Source organism: Pteropus alecto, unplaced genomic scaffold (assembly GCF_000325575.1).
Source record: "Pteropus alecto unplaced genomic scaffold, ASM32557v1 scaffold45, whole genome shotgun sequence".
Lineage (NCBI taxonomy): Eukaryota > Metazoa > Chordata > Mammalia > Chiroptera > Pteropodidae > Pteropus > Pteropus alecto.
This window is the reverse complement of record NW_006442491.1, coordinates 23,700,743-23,717,536: the sequence shown is the minus strand read 5'-3', so window position 1 is coordinate 23,717,536 and position 16,794 is coordinate 23,700,743. Positions and strand designations below refer to the sequence as shown.

At 46.7% G+C, this 16,794-nt stretch overlaps 1 protein-coding gene across 1 annotated transcript in view; it reads right to left on the bottom strand.

Moving 5' to 3' along the window:
- Window positions 1–7,739: 7,739 nt before the first annotated feature.
- Window positions 7,740–16,794, bottom strand: part of BPI (bactericidal permeability increasing protein) — a 28,177-nt gene continuing 19,122 nt past the window's right edge. The window contains exons 11-15 of the mRNA XM_006921806.2: window positions 15,641–15,722; window positions 13,357–13,399; window positions 10,685–10,748; window positions 9,578–9,654; window positions 7,740–8,083 (exon numbers count right to left, since the gene is read on the bottom strand). Coding sequence (XP_006921868.1) covers window positions 8,045–8,083; window positions 9,578–9,654; window positions 10,685–10,748; window positions 13,357–13,399; window positions 15,641–15,722 — 305 coding nt within the window. The 3' untranslated portion in view covers window positions 7,740–8,044. The remainder of the gene's footprint in view (window positions 8,084–9,577; window positions 9,655–10,684; window positions 10,749–13,356; window positions 13,400–15,640; window positions 15,723–16,794) is intronic.

The following is a 16,794-nucleotide window of genomic DNA, read 5'->3' as shown; positions in this document are numbered from 1 at the left end:
GACTCTATTTATTTAAAAAAGAACCACCCCGCCTCCCCCTCCCACCACGGGAAAACAGGCGTTCTCAGACCTTGCTGGAGGTAAAATTTTCGGGAAGGCAACTTGGCAAATCATTAAACACCCACATGCCTGGTGACCCAGCAATTCTACTTCTGGAACTTGACCCTAAGTACATAATTAAGTTCGTGAACAAATAAGTCATGGCACCATCGCTGTGCTATGTGAAATAGTGAAGGGAGGAGGGGGACCCAATGTAGAGTGTCCAACAAAAGGACATTGATTAAATTAAGTATGAAATCAATGTATAACTTGATAAGGAAAGATGGTCATGAGGGGTCGGTTTCTAATAGCACCATGTAGTAGGGTTCTTTCTATTTCTTCGTTTTATTTCCACGTAAGCCAATCTGGAAAATTCTTAGCAAGGAGTTACTAGGGGCTATCTCTGGTTGGATGGGCAGAATTATAGATATTTAAAAAATCTTTTTGCTTGTCGTTATTTTAATTTTCATTTCTTTGGGGTGTGGTCCTAGAGATATATTGTATTTGCACTAGTAAAGATAAAATTTCATTTTGGAAAACAAAACTTGCAGCAGAGATTGTGCTAAATTCATAGGGATACCCCAGGACTCCCTATATATGTGAACTTTGTTTTACCCCCACCTTCAGGAAGTCTTCCTTGATCACCTCCACGTTTCCCTCTGAGGTCCCACAATCCTCCGCACTTTCTCCATCATAGCATTAACCACTGTGTGCTTTTTTGTAATTATGGTCCCTTAAAAATATCTCCACAAATTCTTCGCTACTCCCCCCATCAAAAGGTGGACTCTCTGTGCCCTCCTCCTTGAAAGTAGCTGGGTCTTTGTGACCATCTCAACAAATTGAATGTGGCAGGAGTAACAGGGTTTCTTCCCAGTGGGTCATTAAAGCACTGGAATTGGGGTTAAGAAGAGAACGTCCCATACTGAGCATGGACCTCTCTGCTCCTCTGTACCCTGGCGTTCCTGTCATCGGGCCGAGGTTTCTTGGGGTTCTTGCCTGTCACCCCACCAGCCTGGGTGCCCTTAGGGCAGGGCTGAGCGGACTCAGCCATCTGGGCGGTGTCTGCTTCCTGGACTCGGTCTGCTGAGGTGGGGATGGGTCTTAGGCTGGGAGGTGGGAAAACAGGGTTCGCACCTGGTTCAGCCCTGCCTGGCCATGGGACCCTCAGCAAGCCTTGTTTCCTCCTTATGCCTCAGTTTCCCTGTGTAAAACAAGGAGGACAGAGCAAGTGACTCCCATGGGCTCTTCCAGCTTAGAGAGTGGGAGAGGACAGTCTGAAGAGTGGGAACCTTGAGGGGACACAGATGTCACTCCTCTGGTGGCAGTTTGAGGTTGTCTTAGGATGAGGCCATTTGCAGGGGTGGGAATTCTCACAGCAGTGACCCTTAGACCTTAGACCTTCACGAGCCAGTATGCCACGTGGCCCCAGGCCAGGTTTCCACCCCCATAGGTACCCAACCCTGATCAAGGTCCCTGGCAGTGACCAACGGCCCAGGAGAGGCCACTGGCAGCAGCTTGACCCTAGTGCCGGTCAGAACCTCCAGGCCTTTCCTCTACCAGGCTGTTCATCCACATTCATGAAAGCCATAGCTGCTGCCACTCCCGTAACCATCAAGTCCTACAGTAGTGAAAATGTTCTCTCTTTCAACAAGAACAATATTAATTGGGTTCTGATTACAGAGATGTCAGTTGAAAAGAATTTGGAAAACTCATAATTTGGAAACCACAGTGCCTGGAATACTGAACGGCACATAGTAGATAATTGTTGAAAGAGTGAATGAACATAAAGCAGAAGACAGTGTAAGGTCAAGGGCATGGACTCTGGGACCAGATAGCCTGGGTTTGAATCCCGACTCGCCCACTGGGTGATCTTGGGCACTCTGTGATTCAGTTTCCCCATTTGTAGTTGGGCTCAGCCAAAAGGCAGAACAGCAGGAGGTCAGAGGTCAGGAAGAGAGGAGTCAGGGCACTTGTCCCGTGCTATCTCCTGGTTTGCATCTCAGTTCTGGCAGTGGCTGTGTCACTCCTGATGGGCTCCAGCCCTTGCTGGGCTGGGATAACTGATTCCTCTCTTTGCTCTTCAAGCCAACGAATACTAGTTCCTAGGGCCTCAACATCCTTTGCCTGTTTCTTTAAGCCTGTCCCCAGCTCTATAAACAGCCTCTTCATTGGAATCCCAAGAACCATCTGAGCTGGATTCTGGTTTCCTGCCTGGACTCTGGTTGTCATAGTTGGCACACTGAGCATTTCTTCTGCATTATTGATCTTTTGTAGCAAATGCCTTCCTCTCACGGAGAGAGCTGAATTCTTTTCCAAAGTCTGCACAGGTCTTGTGTGGGGACAGTAGACTGAGAAAGAGAGAACTAAAAATACACAGCCACTCATGCTCTGCCACCAGGAGAGTCTCCGGGGCCACTGAAGAAGCCTTCGTGGAGAGAGAGGTGACATCATGCTGGATCTTGAAGGTCACGTGGAGGTTTCTTGGAGGAGAGAGAGAAGGACAGTCCAGGAGGAGGGAGCAGCGTGTGCTGAAACGTAGCTGTGAAATGAGAAAGACGGGCAGCAAGGAAGCCCGCCTCCTTGTCTAAGCTCTGTCCCTGATGAGAGGTGTGACACGGGCGCACATGCCCCTCTCTGATCCTCGCTTTTGCTCCAAATACAGATGAAGCTGTTGGACCAGGACAGAGTTCTCAAATCATCCAGGGAATCTTGTTTATTTGTTTGTTTGTTTAGAAATTTATTTTTGTTGTGGTATAGTTGACATATAAGTTTAACGTATACAAGGTGTTGATTAGATACATTTATATATTGCAATATGATGACCACCGACCGTGGTGTTAGCTGACACCTCTAGGACATCGCATAATTATCATTTCTTTTTTGTGGTGGGAACAATTAAGATCTAGTTCATTAGCAATTTTGACATTTATAATACAGTATTGTTGTCTCTGATCACTCTGCTGTGCATTAGATCTCCAGGACTTACTTATCTACTAGTTCTAAGTTCATTCCCTTAAACAACATCTCCCCAGTTCCTCCAACCCCAGCTTCTGATGACCACCATTTTATTTGGTTTTCATGATTTTGGCTTTTTTAGATTCCACATATGAGTGAGATCATACAGTACCTGTCTTTCTCCGTCTGACTTATTTCACTTAGCATAATGCCCTCAACTTTCACTCATGTTGTCATAAATGGCAATATTTCTTTCTTTCTCATGGCTGAATAATACTCCATTATTATATACACACCACAATTTCTGGCTGTGGAGATAAGGAAACCCTTGTACACTGTTGGTGGGAATGTAAATTGGTACAGAAAATAGTATGGAAGTTCCTCAAAAAAAAACCCAAAAACAAACTACCATACATGACCCAGCATGTCCACTTCTGGGTATGTATCCAAAGGAAATGAAAACAGGATTGAAGAGATATCTGCACCCCCATGTTCATTGCAGCATTATTCACAACAGCCAAGATATAGAAACAGCCTAAGGGTCCACTGATGGATGAATGGATAATAATTTCGTGGTGTATATATACCAGGGATCTTGCTTAAATGCAAATTCTGATTCTTCATGTTCTCTTTAGAGCCAACGCTGCAGTTCTAACAAGCTCCCAGGTGGTGCTGATGTCGGACCTTTTGAGAGCAAGGGACTAAATGAGCTCCAAGTTCGCTCCAAGCTCAGCAATTCTGTAACTCTTCACTTTTGTCTTCAGTGCAGATTTCCCTAATGGTGCCCACACTCCTGAGAAGATGCGCTCTCGCTGAAAGAGAATGTTGTTATGAAGACCGGCCGTTCTGGATCCCTGTAGGGTACTTTGTATCTGAGGGTTTGACATTGATAGCAGTCCCCTCTCCCAGCCCATCATCTGTAGAGCTGTGTGCGCGCGTGCGCGCGCGCGCGCGCGCACACACACACACACACACACATACACACACACACGCATGCACGCACACACACACACACACAGCCCTGAGGCATATCTATTTACAGAAGAAAAATAGTAATGTCACTGATGATCCAGTGTGGTTTGGAGATTGTGTGTCGCCTACTTGGAATGCCAAGAGATGCTCTGAAGCAGGGCTGGCCATATGGATACACAGCCCCTCACCCCAGGGGGACTCTAAGGAACCTGAGAACTCTCCCCTCTCTCCCTCCCCACTTCCTTTGCCTCTGCAATTGACAGGATCTAAAATCCCAGCGGTGGCCTCCTTTCACTGGGTCTTGATAGCTTTGGGGACCCTAAGGAACTTCTGCTAAAATGCAAATTTTTCAGCAAGAAAAGATTCTTTAATATTTGCCAGAGCTCACTTTATTGGATTCCTTTCCTGGAATTCCAGAGGGCCCTTGCTGTTACATGTGGGGAAACAGACCTAGAGGCGGAGAAGGACTGACCCAAGTCACACTGTGAGTCCAGCATTGAACCCAGATTTCTGGCCAGGCTACAGTTCTGATTCTTGGGATCAGGGCTATTCAGGCAGGCAGCCCTGGATCATACTTTGAGAATCACTGACATAGTGGCTTTAAGTCACTCAGATGTGGATTTGAATCCCGGATCGTTTAAAAAATGAACATTTACGGAGCACCTGTTGTATGCCAGGCATTATGAATACAGCTATGACAAGCCAGATATCATCCTTATAGTATAGGGAGAGGAACTGTGTTTACTAATATTTAGAGCTACCTTTGATTACTACTTGTCAGGTCCTGCGCCACAGATTTCACATAAATTTGATTTTCATAACAACTCTGTGAGGTAGGCACTATTATGATCCTCACCTTACAGATGAGAAAATGAAAACCCAGAGAGTTAATTACCCAAGGTCACACAGTTGAATTACCCAAGGTCATACAGCAGGTAAACAGTAGAGCTGGGATTTGAGCCCATACTCTTAACCATCACACCATGAGCTTCTTAATTATACTACTGACCAACAACTTCATACCAAAGACAAGGGCAAGGTTTTATCTCTAAGTTTCAGAGGAAGCAATAGAGGATTAGAGAGGTCAAATAACACCTGGAAAGTTGCACAGCCCATGGAGGGCTGGGTTGACATTTGAAACCAGGGCCAGGTGACTCCACAGCCCAGGCTTTGAATACTGAACTGTGTGACTTCAGGCAGGCTACATTACCTCCCTAAACATCGGACTCCTCATCTGGAAAGTGGGGGCCCCTCGTCTATTTTTGGAGGTGTCATGAAGATTAAATAAGATAAACAGCATGAAGAGATCGCCCCAGGGCAGGGGCACTCGGGGCCATTAATGGGATGCGGCAAAATGAACACAGTGGTTGGTCTCCCCGTGGCCCACCCCTCATCTCCCCACATAGGGTATCCCTCCATCATATTTAATATTAGCATTTCCAGAAGGGACCTCAAGAGGGCAGTGCTAAACCCCGAAGGGAAGCTGCTTGAATGGTGAGCTTTCAGGCAGTCTGGAGTAGGCAATTCTTTTTGTTTTTTAACAGCTTTATCGACAAATATTTCACATACCATAACGTTCACCCATTTAAAGGGAACAGTTCAGTGGCTTTTACTACAGTCACAGAGTTGTGCAGCTATCATCACAATCTAATTTTAGAACACTTTCAACACCCCCCAAAGAAATCCCGTGCACATTAGCAGTCATGTGGAGCAGGCAATGCTTAGCCCAAAGGGAGAAGCTGCTCAAATAGTGGTTTTGTGGGCAGCCTGGCAGATAATTTGGATTGTCTTGGAGAATGCTCCTTGAATCACACCTCCAAACAACTGCCTCTTTCTCAGCCATTAGAGAGAGGTCCCCAGGGCACAGTATGGTCCACTCACCAGTCTTTAGGTTCAAGAAATATTACTTTTTTTTTTTCTTGTAGAGAGTGTGCAGGGGCTGCCTGAATGTTTTGAAAAGTAGAGGGTAGATGTGGGAGGTGGCTAACTACGTCCAAAGAGAATGACGGTAGAGGAGGTGAGGGCGGGGGAAGGCAAGGCTGTGTCCCTGTACTTACCAGCTCTGCTCCCCACTCCAGCAGAGGGGACTTTTAAAAAATGTGAATTGGATTGTGTTATCCTCCTGCTCAAAACTTGCCAATGACTTCCCTTATTTAGTTAATTAGTTAGTTAGTTAGTTAGTTAATTAGTTTTGGAAGACTTTTAAAAAATGTGAATTGGATTGTGTTATCCTTCTGCTCAAAACTCGCCAATGACTTCCCTCACGTATTATTTATTTATTTATTTATTTATTTATTTATTTAGTTAGTTAGTTTTGGAACAAAATTCAGAATCCTTAACAGTCTTCAAGGCCTCCCAGCCTCATTGCCATGTTGTGTTCCCATTTGTCCTCTTCCTCTCAGCCTCACTGGCTGCTTTTCTGTTCCCATTCAGAGACTCCACTGGACATGTAGAAAAAGGTACCATCCTCTTGGTGGACAAATTAGAGAAAGGATTTTGTTCCCTCAGCCTGGTGCTTTTTACAGTGTGCAACCTATGCCACTGAACACAGTAGTCCTGCCTTAAACATGCCAAGCACCACACAGGTAAGATTTTGACACCCGAGAGGAATGGAAAGAGCATGAGCTCTGACGGCAGGGAGGGTGGGAATCTCAGCTCTGCCTCTTGCCAGCTGTGTGATTCAGGGAGGGTGATTCAATCTAAAAGGATTGAACACTTCCCACCTTGGGGGGATGGAGAGCACTGAGAGATTAAATGAAGTCATTCATGTGCTGTGCTTGATCAATGTCCCTCCCTTCCCCTGTGTGGCCCCAGAGCCTCTACCTCTATTTAACAGAGAATCGATGATGTTAACAGACATGTGTATACTTTTCTTTAAAGTGCTGCAAATGCTTCTTTCCATTTTTATTATCACCAACCTGTACGAAGTCTGAATGAAAACAACAGATTCCTAATTTGTGCCTACCCCTTTCCACCCTTGCCCTTCCAATGCTTTCAGAAGTCACAACAAAACATTTTAAAAACTAAATTACCCTACATGCCACTGCCTGCTTCAAACTCTTCCTCACCCTTCTGGTCTCAGACCAAATGCCAACAGCTCAAAGGGACCTTCTAGGGATGCTCAATTGATTTGAAGTAAAATGTTCTTAGGACCCATCTAATGGCCTGAGATAGGCACACCTGATGTCCCATGGCAAGAAATGTCCCAAAGCCCTGGAGGAAACTCACCAAGACTCCAAGGAACGTCTTGGCTGGTGATCTGGCTTCTACCCCAGCCTGGAGAGTCATGGAGAAGTGCTAATTGAAGCTGAGAATGTGACTGACTGAAAACTCCAGTGGCCTCTGTCCCCTGGCCCAGTGTTCTGCTTTGGGCTCAATGAGTGGTCAGGAGAGGAGAGCATAGATTAAGAGAACCATCACTATGGAGACCAAGTGTGGGGCAGGGAAGTCAGGCTGTGCAGGATAGCTGTTCGACAGCGAACCCATGTGGCAGTAGCGGGAAGAACAGAGCTAAGTAAACCCCAAGTACTCTTGGGCAGTGTGGAATGAGCATCCTCAAAAAGGAACAATGGCACTTTTTGCTAACACAGATGTGGGGGTGCTCAAGAGAGTAATTAGAGAAATGAAGAGGTGACTGTATTTGTGTCGTACGCTAGCGCTGAAGGCCATGCTGATTATAGCCAATGAATGAATCAGTGGACATAAAACAAGAAACAATACTAGCATACGGAATTCCAAAGGAAAAAAATATATTTTTTATTTTTGCAAAGTACAAAGAGAAATATTGTGGTTATAACTGAAATGCAACCCCTGGAGAAAATGTCCATGCAGGCTTAACCTTTGAAAGAAGCTCATAATCCCTAAAATATACATCACACACTTTTCCAAGGAACAAGGCTCCCTATGTTTAGATCATTTCCGAACCTGAGTTCAGAGAAGTTTGCAAGGGTGTCTGGGTCAAGAGCTAGAGAGGGACGCCTGGAGAAAGTGGCCTGTGCCCCACGGGCCCGTCAGGAATGGATGCTAACAAGCTATCACCTCCTGGCGCGGCTGACAACCCCCAGCTCCCATGGAGACTTCAGCCATAGTGAACATCCGCTCCAAACAGTAGGAAATCCTAGGGAGAGATGGGAACACTGTCATCAGCTGGAAGTGCACGCTTGTTGTGAGTGTGGGGCTGCCGGGATTTTTAGAAGGAAACTCAGGGGCCCTGCCTGTTGGAAAGGAGAGAGCAGAGTTGGGCCTGTCTGCTGACAGAAAGGCAGGAGTGAGCGGGGCGCACTCGGGGTCTCCCTCTGGAGTCTGCACAACAGTGGCCGCCGGTGCCTGTGAATCTGTCAGCAGCTTCCCCGGCAGCTGCTTCCTCCTCAGACGCGGAGACTCCCAGGCAGCTCTGGAAGCCTTCATTTGTCATCCTAGCCTCATGGCAGCTTAAGGGAACCTCGTTCCAGTCAAGACTGCAAAACCACTTCTCTTCGCTCCTTCGTGCTCTTCACTCAGAATTTTCGGAAATGGAGAAATTAAATCGTGCCATGGGGTCATTTTTTCTTTTTTTTTGAAGGATAAACTTGCTTAAAGGCGGGGAATGTAGTTGAATGTGTTTCCTCTGTTCTCTCAGCTATTATTCCACTGTCTCTTAGCTCCATTTGTTCCCTGGTCTAAGGAACTGGGGGTTGATTGGACATTGGGAGTGAGGCAGATCAAGGAATTTGGGTGATAGGAGTTTTCCAGGAGGGCCACGAGGTTGTCGGGAAAGCCACTGACCAAGGTAAGGAATGGAGCAGGGGTTGAAGGTTATGTTCCAGTGATCAGCTCCGTTGGGATATGCTGGGTTTAAGGGGCCCCGGGGTGGAGGTGCCAAGAAAGCCAGCAGATGCACAAGTCGGGAGGGTAGCAGAAACTGGAAGAGCAGCTGAGTCACTGGGTGGCACAAAGGTGGCTGGTAAGCCTGAGTTGATGGAAGTGCCCTGGGAAAGCCCGTAGTGGGGGAAGGGCAGAGGCCTGGGCAGGAACCGTGGAGAACTCGACTTGGGATGGAAGGAGAAAGAGGAAGCAGCGAAAAAGAGACTGCAAAAGCCTGGTGAGGAGTGGGGGCGAGGGTAGGGGGCTTCCAAACTAAGGGAAGAAAGCTCCCAAAGATGAGGTAGATAGTGTCCGATGCTGTTGGAAGTCAGGCTAGGGGAAAGGCAAGGGGAGGCTGTCCATTCTGGCATCTAAATCTGCCAGATGCTGACCACGCTTTATACCTCACGGGCCTAGAATGACTCTGGATGCAAAGGATGGCACGCAACACACGTGTCAGTATTTAAATGCAGCTATCTTATGAAAGAGGCCCTGGCCACCACGTGAGTTCCATTTTTACCAAGTATCGTGTGAGAATGATGCAGGCAGTGGTTAAAAGCAAGGACATGGCTTTGGACCTGAACTTTATTCAATAGCTGTTTGGCGTTTCTGAGTTTAGTCTTCTTTCCCTTTTTATTAAGAGCACCCACCTTCCAGGGTTGCTTTAAGGGTAGAAAGCACTCGACATGGGGCTTGCACAGAGAAAACTTTGAGCACCAGGTTGCCGTCGTGGTGGGAGATTTGGTGAAAAGGGAGCTTTGAGACTGACCTGGTGAGACTGAAGTTCCAGGTTGAAGAGCTGCATCTGGCCAGGCAATGGGAGAGGAATGCCTTTCTGCAGCCTCTCTGCAATGGAGGTAAAGGTAAGGATAGGGGAGGAGAAGGGAGCCCGAGAGAGCCAGGTGAGTGGCCTCCCTGAACCGGTGTGCCTGGCTCTGGGTAGGGATCGGCAAAGAAGGCTGCCCTAGAGTCTCCCACCCTGTTCTCCATCACGCTCCAGGGACCTGGGACCCTGGCATTTCTGCCCCATCACCCAAGCTCACATCCAGGACCTGTGCAGGAGTCTTGCCCACGACCACCCTCCTGAGGGTGATGGATGGTACTGCTGGTGGACAACAGGCCTGAGTGACAGTCAGGGGAGGCTGCTCGTAGGGGTGTGGAGGGTTTGAGGACGTGTGATTAAGGGGTCTACTCATGTCCACGTGAAGTCCCTCAGTGTTTAGGATGGAACCGGAGCTGGGTGGTGGCTGGAGGAGGCTCCGCCTATACCATCACACTTTGAACCGGAACTCTAGAGAATCCTTAATTCAAACCTGGTCTCCTAGGTGATTATGAAGCTACCTTCGTTAAGATTAATTTATCATTAAATATTCTGGTCACACGTTAGGGGGCCTCTATGTGTCCCGTTGCCCCTGACCCTGCCAAGGTTATGAACAGACCTGCCTAGGGCCTTTACAAGCGTGGTGAGCATAAGCCCTTAGCCGAGCCGCTTCTTCCTTGGCTTTCCTCCCAGAGCTGGGAAAAGACTGAGGTCTCAGGCCTCAGAGGTGGAATCAAATCCAAGCTCTATCTCACCTGCTCTGTGACCTGGAATAAGTCCCTTAACTTCTCCGATCTCCTCCCAGGAACACTGCAGATAGTAATAATCCCCCATCTCCTGGGGCTATCATAAGGATTAGACGGGGATGTAGTAGGACCTCCACCTGGGTGGGGTGCCTTTTTTCCATTCCTTTTCTGCATCAGATGCAATTTAAGTTCATTTGGGGTGACCACCCCTCAGCCCCCACAACTGGGACCAGGCATTAGGTAGCTCTAGGAATTAACCCCACCAATTCCCCTAGGACTAAAAATCAATTGTTTCTCCAAAGCTCCTTACCGTTAAGCTTGGGAAGCACAGCAGTGGGCACCATGTAGTTCATGATGGTCTGTAGCAATTCAACCTGGAAATCACAAGAGAGATGGGACCCAGGTCAGGGCACTGAGGCATCCATAGTCTTCTGTCACCCTCCCTCCCGTGCAGGGCAACCTCACAGCTGGAAAACCATTGAGAGATGGACCCAGGTGATGACGTGAAACCCTGCAGCGAGATCAAGGTCACAGAAATGATCTCTTTTGCCCTAAAATTTCCAGATACAAAGCAAATTCTGAACTGTAAGGTAGAAGGCAGAAATAAAGAAGGTCAGCAGAGAGTATTTAAATGGGAAAAACCGTTGTGTAATCTCATGATCTCAGATGTTATAGGCTAGAGTGGTAAACTGGTTTAATCTTTTTTGAGAGCTATTCACCAATGTTCATCAAAAGCCTTAAAAATGTGTTTGCCTACAAACATGCCTCTAAGGCATTTATACTAAGGAAATGACGGAGGGTGTGAGCATAAACTTAGATGCTCACCGGAGCAATAAATATAACCAAAACAACAAGTTAAAAGCAATCTATATGTCCAAAACTTGGGGAATCGTCTGCGGGACATGGTGGCACTTTAATACTAGGAAATACTATGCAACGGTTTTGAATAACAATGTAGAAATATATTTATCATTACAGAGATAGTCATAATCTATTTTTGAGTATGGAAAAACAGGCTGTAGAAACTATGTAATTCCATTTTGTTATCAAATATGCATAGCAAAAGGTCAGGAAGGATAGAGACTCCAAATTATTAACGAAGTGGTGAAAATAGGAAATATTTTGTTTTGCAGGGTCTGATTGTTCTATAATGTATATGTTTTGCTTTTGCAATGACAAAAAAAATTCAACAATAATATAACGCTCTCAAGAGGATTGCCTGTAGTGGCGACATTTACGACTTGTAAATATGTACATTTTTGTTCCCAGAACAATTGAGTTTCTTTCCCCATGCTATAATTCTCTGGGCTCATCAAATGTGGTGCCCTTCTTCCCATGAATCTAGGAACTTAAAATTTTTATTTTCTGTAGAAGCAGAAGTTAGTTACACACTGAGTCAAGTTACTAGGAGAGGCTTATCATCAGGAAATCTGTGAAATTACAATGAGATTGCTTTGAGTCTGTCTGTTTGTTGCAATCTCATTGGCTGGAAATGGCTGGCTGCATTTCTATCAGATTTGGAGGGGACATTGGGACAGTCTGATTTTGGGGTTGAGTGGTTTACAAGGCACCCACTTGGGGGAGATCTTGGAGGGGGTATTTCAGAGGTCCAAGGAAATGTTCTCTGGGGTTCAACGAGAGGCCCCTGGGAGACTCTGACTTCCAGTGTAAGTTACAAGGTTGGTGCTCATGGAGGATAGCTGTCGAAGAGCATTTAAGCTGCTACTGAGTGGGCCACTCACCACCAGTGCCCTCGTTGGGCAGGGGAGGCAGGGGTGAGTCTACTTAATGATGGTCAGTGATTCCAGGTAGTGGAATCATCTACCTGGTCTGTCAAGATACCTGTTCCTCTCTCTTCTATCTGCCCATTTCCATCTCAGTAAGTGACTTTGTCATTTACCCAGCTGTTCAAGCCGACAATCTAGGCGTCATTCTTCATTGCCACTTCCCTCGCCCACATATCAAATATCTCACCAAGTTCTGTCTAATCCTACTTCAAAAGTACTGTATGTCCCCAATCCACCATCTTCTCCTTCCTCCCTGGCTTAGTCCCAGCCCCATCATCTCTTAGATGGACAAATACATCTGCCTCTCCATTTAGATGGACAAATACAGATGCCTCTCTACCTGTCCTAACTCTCCTCCCCTGTAATCCATTCTTCTAACCCCAGCCGGGGACATCTTTCATAAAGGTATACATAAATCAGCTCATGTCACTTCCTGCGTGAAACAGTTCATCACTTCTCACTGCCCTTCAAACCAAATCTATTCTAGCCTAGAAGGCTGGGGGTGAAACCGGCCCCAGGGCCTTTGCCCCTGCTATTCCCTTTGCCTACAGCAGATCTTCTCGCTGGCTCCCTTGGCCCAAATATCACCTCCTTAGAGAGGCTTTCCCTGGTCACACCATATAATCTTCAAACTTCCTCATCACTTTCTACCTCACCCCCGTTTTGTTTTTATAGTATGGATCTGGCCTGAAATGATCTTCTTTCCTTATTGTCTGTTTCTCCACCATGATATAAGGCTCTACATGGGGTCACTGGCCTGTCTTCTTCACGAACATATCCCCACACTTGGGATAATGCCTGCCACCTAGTAGGTGCTCAGTAAACTAATTCACTGTTCATTCAACAAATACTTGTGGAGCAGATTTTCCATACTAGCTTGTGCACGTTTAATCCCATTTAAACCTCATCACACTAACTTGAGTGGAAAGGATTATTCCTTATTTATGGGGAAGGGCTGAGGTTCCAAAAGGGGAAATGACTTGCCCAAACCCCACAGTGATGTGAGTAAACATGGAAAAGTGATTCTAGCTCAGCTCTCTCTGCCCACAAAGCTCTTCTCATCATCACTTCACATGCAAATAATATGCAAATGAACCAGTGGCCTCCTTAAATGATGCCATGAGCTTGAGCAGCCCTCAAGACAGTTATCTCAAGGTCAGGGGAAGGAAGGAGCCACCAAAGGCCTCAGACTCACCGAGAAGGGGCCGATGTCCGAGTGCTTCAGTTCTAGGAGCAGCCTGTAAGAAGGGGTGGGGGAGGCTGAGACCACCATGTGCATGACCCATATGAGGGTCCAGTCACTGGGGAGAAGGGGCTTGCTCTACTGGATGTCGTCTCGTTTTTCCACCCAGTACCCATCCCCCCTCCTCTAGTCACAGTTTCCCGATTTTTCCTCTGGAGAAGTCACTCGCTCTCCGCATGGTTAGTGCTGGGCTCTGGGGTGGGCTGGCTGAAGGGCAGAGTCCACCTCCCTTGGCACAGAGATTGCTTCAGGGATGGACCTGTGACCCATGCTGGCTCAATGAGAGTTGGTCCCAGCACCTCTACTGGAAGTACTGGGACTGAGGTATTCTCTTTCCTCCAGGAAAATTAGGGAGCTGCCGGTAACCGTTTTTTGCCACCACTTAGTGACAGCCTGCTAGGAAATGAAGCCAGCATAGGGAATAGTAGAACCAAGAGATGGAGAGAGTCAGTCACGAGGACTTTATTTAAGCATCTGGATCCACTCTTGTCTGAAATCCTTAGACTTTTCAATTATCTGAGGCAATAAACTATCCCCTCTTCATAGCCCGTGTGGCATTTTAACAGTGATCTCAGAGAAAGAGGGTAATACATGGCATTTTATTGAACCCCTATCATTCACTATATTGAGTACTTTCCCCAGTGAATTCCTATAACACTCCAAGAGGCAAGGGCCATCACACTCCCATTTTACAGATAAGAATACTGACACTCAGAGAGGTCAGGCAATCTGTCCAAGGTCACACAGGTAATAATTAGCAAAGTAAGATTTCAAACAGGTCTCCCTGGTGCCCGAACTCTTGTTGTATCCAATACCCTACAAACCTCGAAAACTCGCAAAACTCACTCTTGTTCTCCAACAGTTGGAGCCCTAGGACTCCTGCCCTATGGATTCTCAACCCCTACCCCTGCATACTTCAGAAAGCCTGTGCTCAGCCATAATCCAGCTGTATCCTCTCCGGCTCCTCTACGTGAGAGGCCCACAGGTGTTTCAAGGAAAATTAAATCCACATGTTTCCAAAGCAGTAACACTTGTCAGAATGATGCCCCTGGAAATGAGCAGCATGTAAACCTCAGGAGCTGATCTCAAGGTTAAGGACGGTTCTGTGCCAGGAAGAAGGCAGATATGGGCAGGAACGTGGGTCAAGACTCGAGTTAAACAGTGTGAACGTGATTCAGAGGCAGAGGCCGGGTCTAAATGTTGGGGTCATTACAGCTACTCTCTCCGAGGGTTTCCCTCTCTCTTTTTCTTTGTGTGTCACCTTCTCTCTCTCTCTCCTTCTTTCTTCCTTTTGTGTTTTTCTGTCTTTCTCTGAGAGGCTCCCTCTTAACGTGTCTGTCTGTCTGTCTGTCTCTCTTGCTCTGCGTCTCTCCCCTCCCTCCTTTCCTTTGTGTGTATGTGTCTCTGAGCGTCTGTCTGTCTCTGTGTCTCTCTTTTTCTCCTCTCTCCCTCCATTTCTGCATTTCTCTTTTTCTGTGTGTCTCTCGTTGTCTTTATCTCTTGCTTACTGAGTATTTATTTCATCCCTTGCAGTATTCCAAACACTTCAGCACATAATAATACCTCATTTTATCCTCATGACGATGCTGTTAGCAAAGAACAAATATTAGGCTTATTTTACAGCCAGGGACACTGAAGTTTGAGAGTTTGGTGCTTGCCAAGGTGAGTTTTCTTCAAATTCAGGCAGCCTCAACGTCGGAGCCCACACTCCTAGCCACGACCTCTCCTGCCGGGATTCAAAGCCAGGCACATGGATCACAGAATCTCCCAGCAGGGGGAGGACTGATGAAATCCCAAGGGTGGAGACAAAGAAGTTCAAGTGGGTTTTCCAAGTGCCAAAGAAGGCTGGGGACGTGAGGTGGCTGGGGGCTGCTGTGGTTCAATGTGGAGTGGATCATCAGCCTGCACTGTCCAGCCATAAGTGGGCTCAGGACTGAGGGGTGTCCTGGGATGTGGGGCTTTCAGTGCTAAAACTGGGAAACTCCAGGCAAACTTAGATGGTTGGTCACCCTACAATGCGTGGCCTTGGGCAAGTCACTTCATCTCTAAGCCTTCATTTCACTGTCTGCAGAATGGGGATATTGTGCCATCTGCACTGCTTGAAGCTTAAATGTGATGGGTGAACAGGAAAGCAATGACGCAGGAAAGCAAAGATGACATCGTAAGGTCATCGCTAGCCTATGGACACCAGAACAGATGGGTAGCCCCCTCCTCCCGTCCCCACAGGCCCACTTACTTGTCCAAGCTGAGCTCTCCAACAAGCCTGTTGGACCTGGTGCCAACTTCCACAGAAATGTTCGTGCTCTGCAAAACAACAGCCCAGGAGGTAAAATCCTGACCCAGGGCTTGGGGGCTCTGGAAGTCTTCCAAGACCAGAAGGGTCAGCTTCAGAAAGGCCAGCAGAGGAGCCAATACGGCCAGGTCAGACCCACAGAACCCAAAGAGGAAGGGCCTCTTCCTTTGCTTCATGTTTGTTGATGAATCCTGGACTGTCGACCAAGTACCTTTTTCTCCCAGGCTTCTGAGACCATGTCAGAGTTCTCAGCCTACTCTTGAGGCTTATGTAAGCCAGACCATGGGGGTGGAGTCCAGGCCAGCCTTATTCTTACAGCCATTCATTAATTTATTCATTCAACAAATATTTGAGTCAGAAAACTGAGGTTCGCGCCTCAGCTTTCCTGCCCACTGTCTGTGTGACCTTGGGCAACACCCAAAAACTATTAAATCTGCAAAGTGGATAAAATGGTCCTCAACTTGAGACTGGGCAGAACTGCCTGAGGTTTGTGAGTACCTCCTGGCGGAGAGAGAGTCTGACACTCACGCCCAGCGGCCAGTGTGGGTGCCAGCAAATATTCGTGGAGTGATCGAATGAATGCACAAATCAACAATGGAATAAGCACTTGAATAAGTGAAGGATTAAACACACAAATGAAGGAATAAACAAAAATATGTGTGGATGAATAAATGATGAATAAATGAACAAGTAAGTATACAAATGAATGCTCAGTAGAACAAAGATATAAGTAAATGAATAAATGAATAATGATGCATGTATGAACCAGAAAAGGTATAGCATATTTCAAGTTAGCAATCTAATGAATAATTGAATAAAGTAATAATTGAATAAATAAATTAATACATGAACAATACACAAATGCATAATTAAGTGACCAAAGACATGAGCGAATGAATCAGGAACGGTATACATATTTCAAGTCAACGCCGGAACGAATAATTGAATAAACGAATGCCTGTAGGAGCCCGAAGCGGTTAGTATGTTGGCTCCAGTCTCAGGTTCTGCAGCCACACAGTCCAGGTTTGAATCTGGACAGGATTCACACTGGTCTCCCTGACTCTGAGAGCAGGGCTCTTGGCCCGGACCAGGGCCCC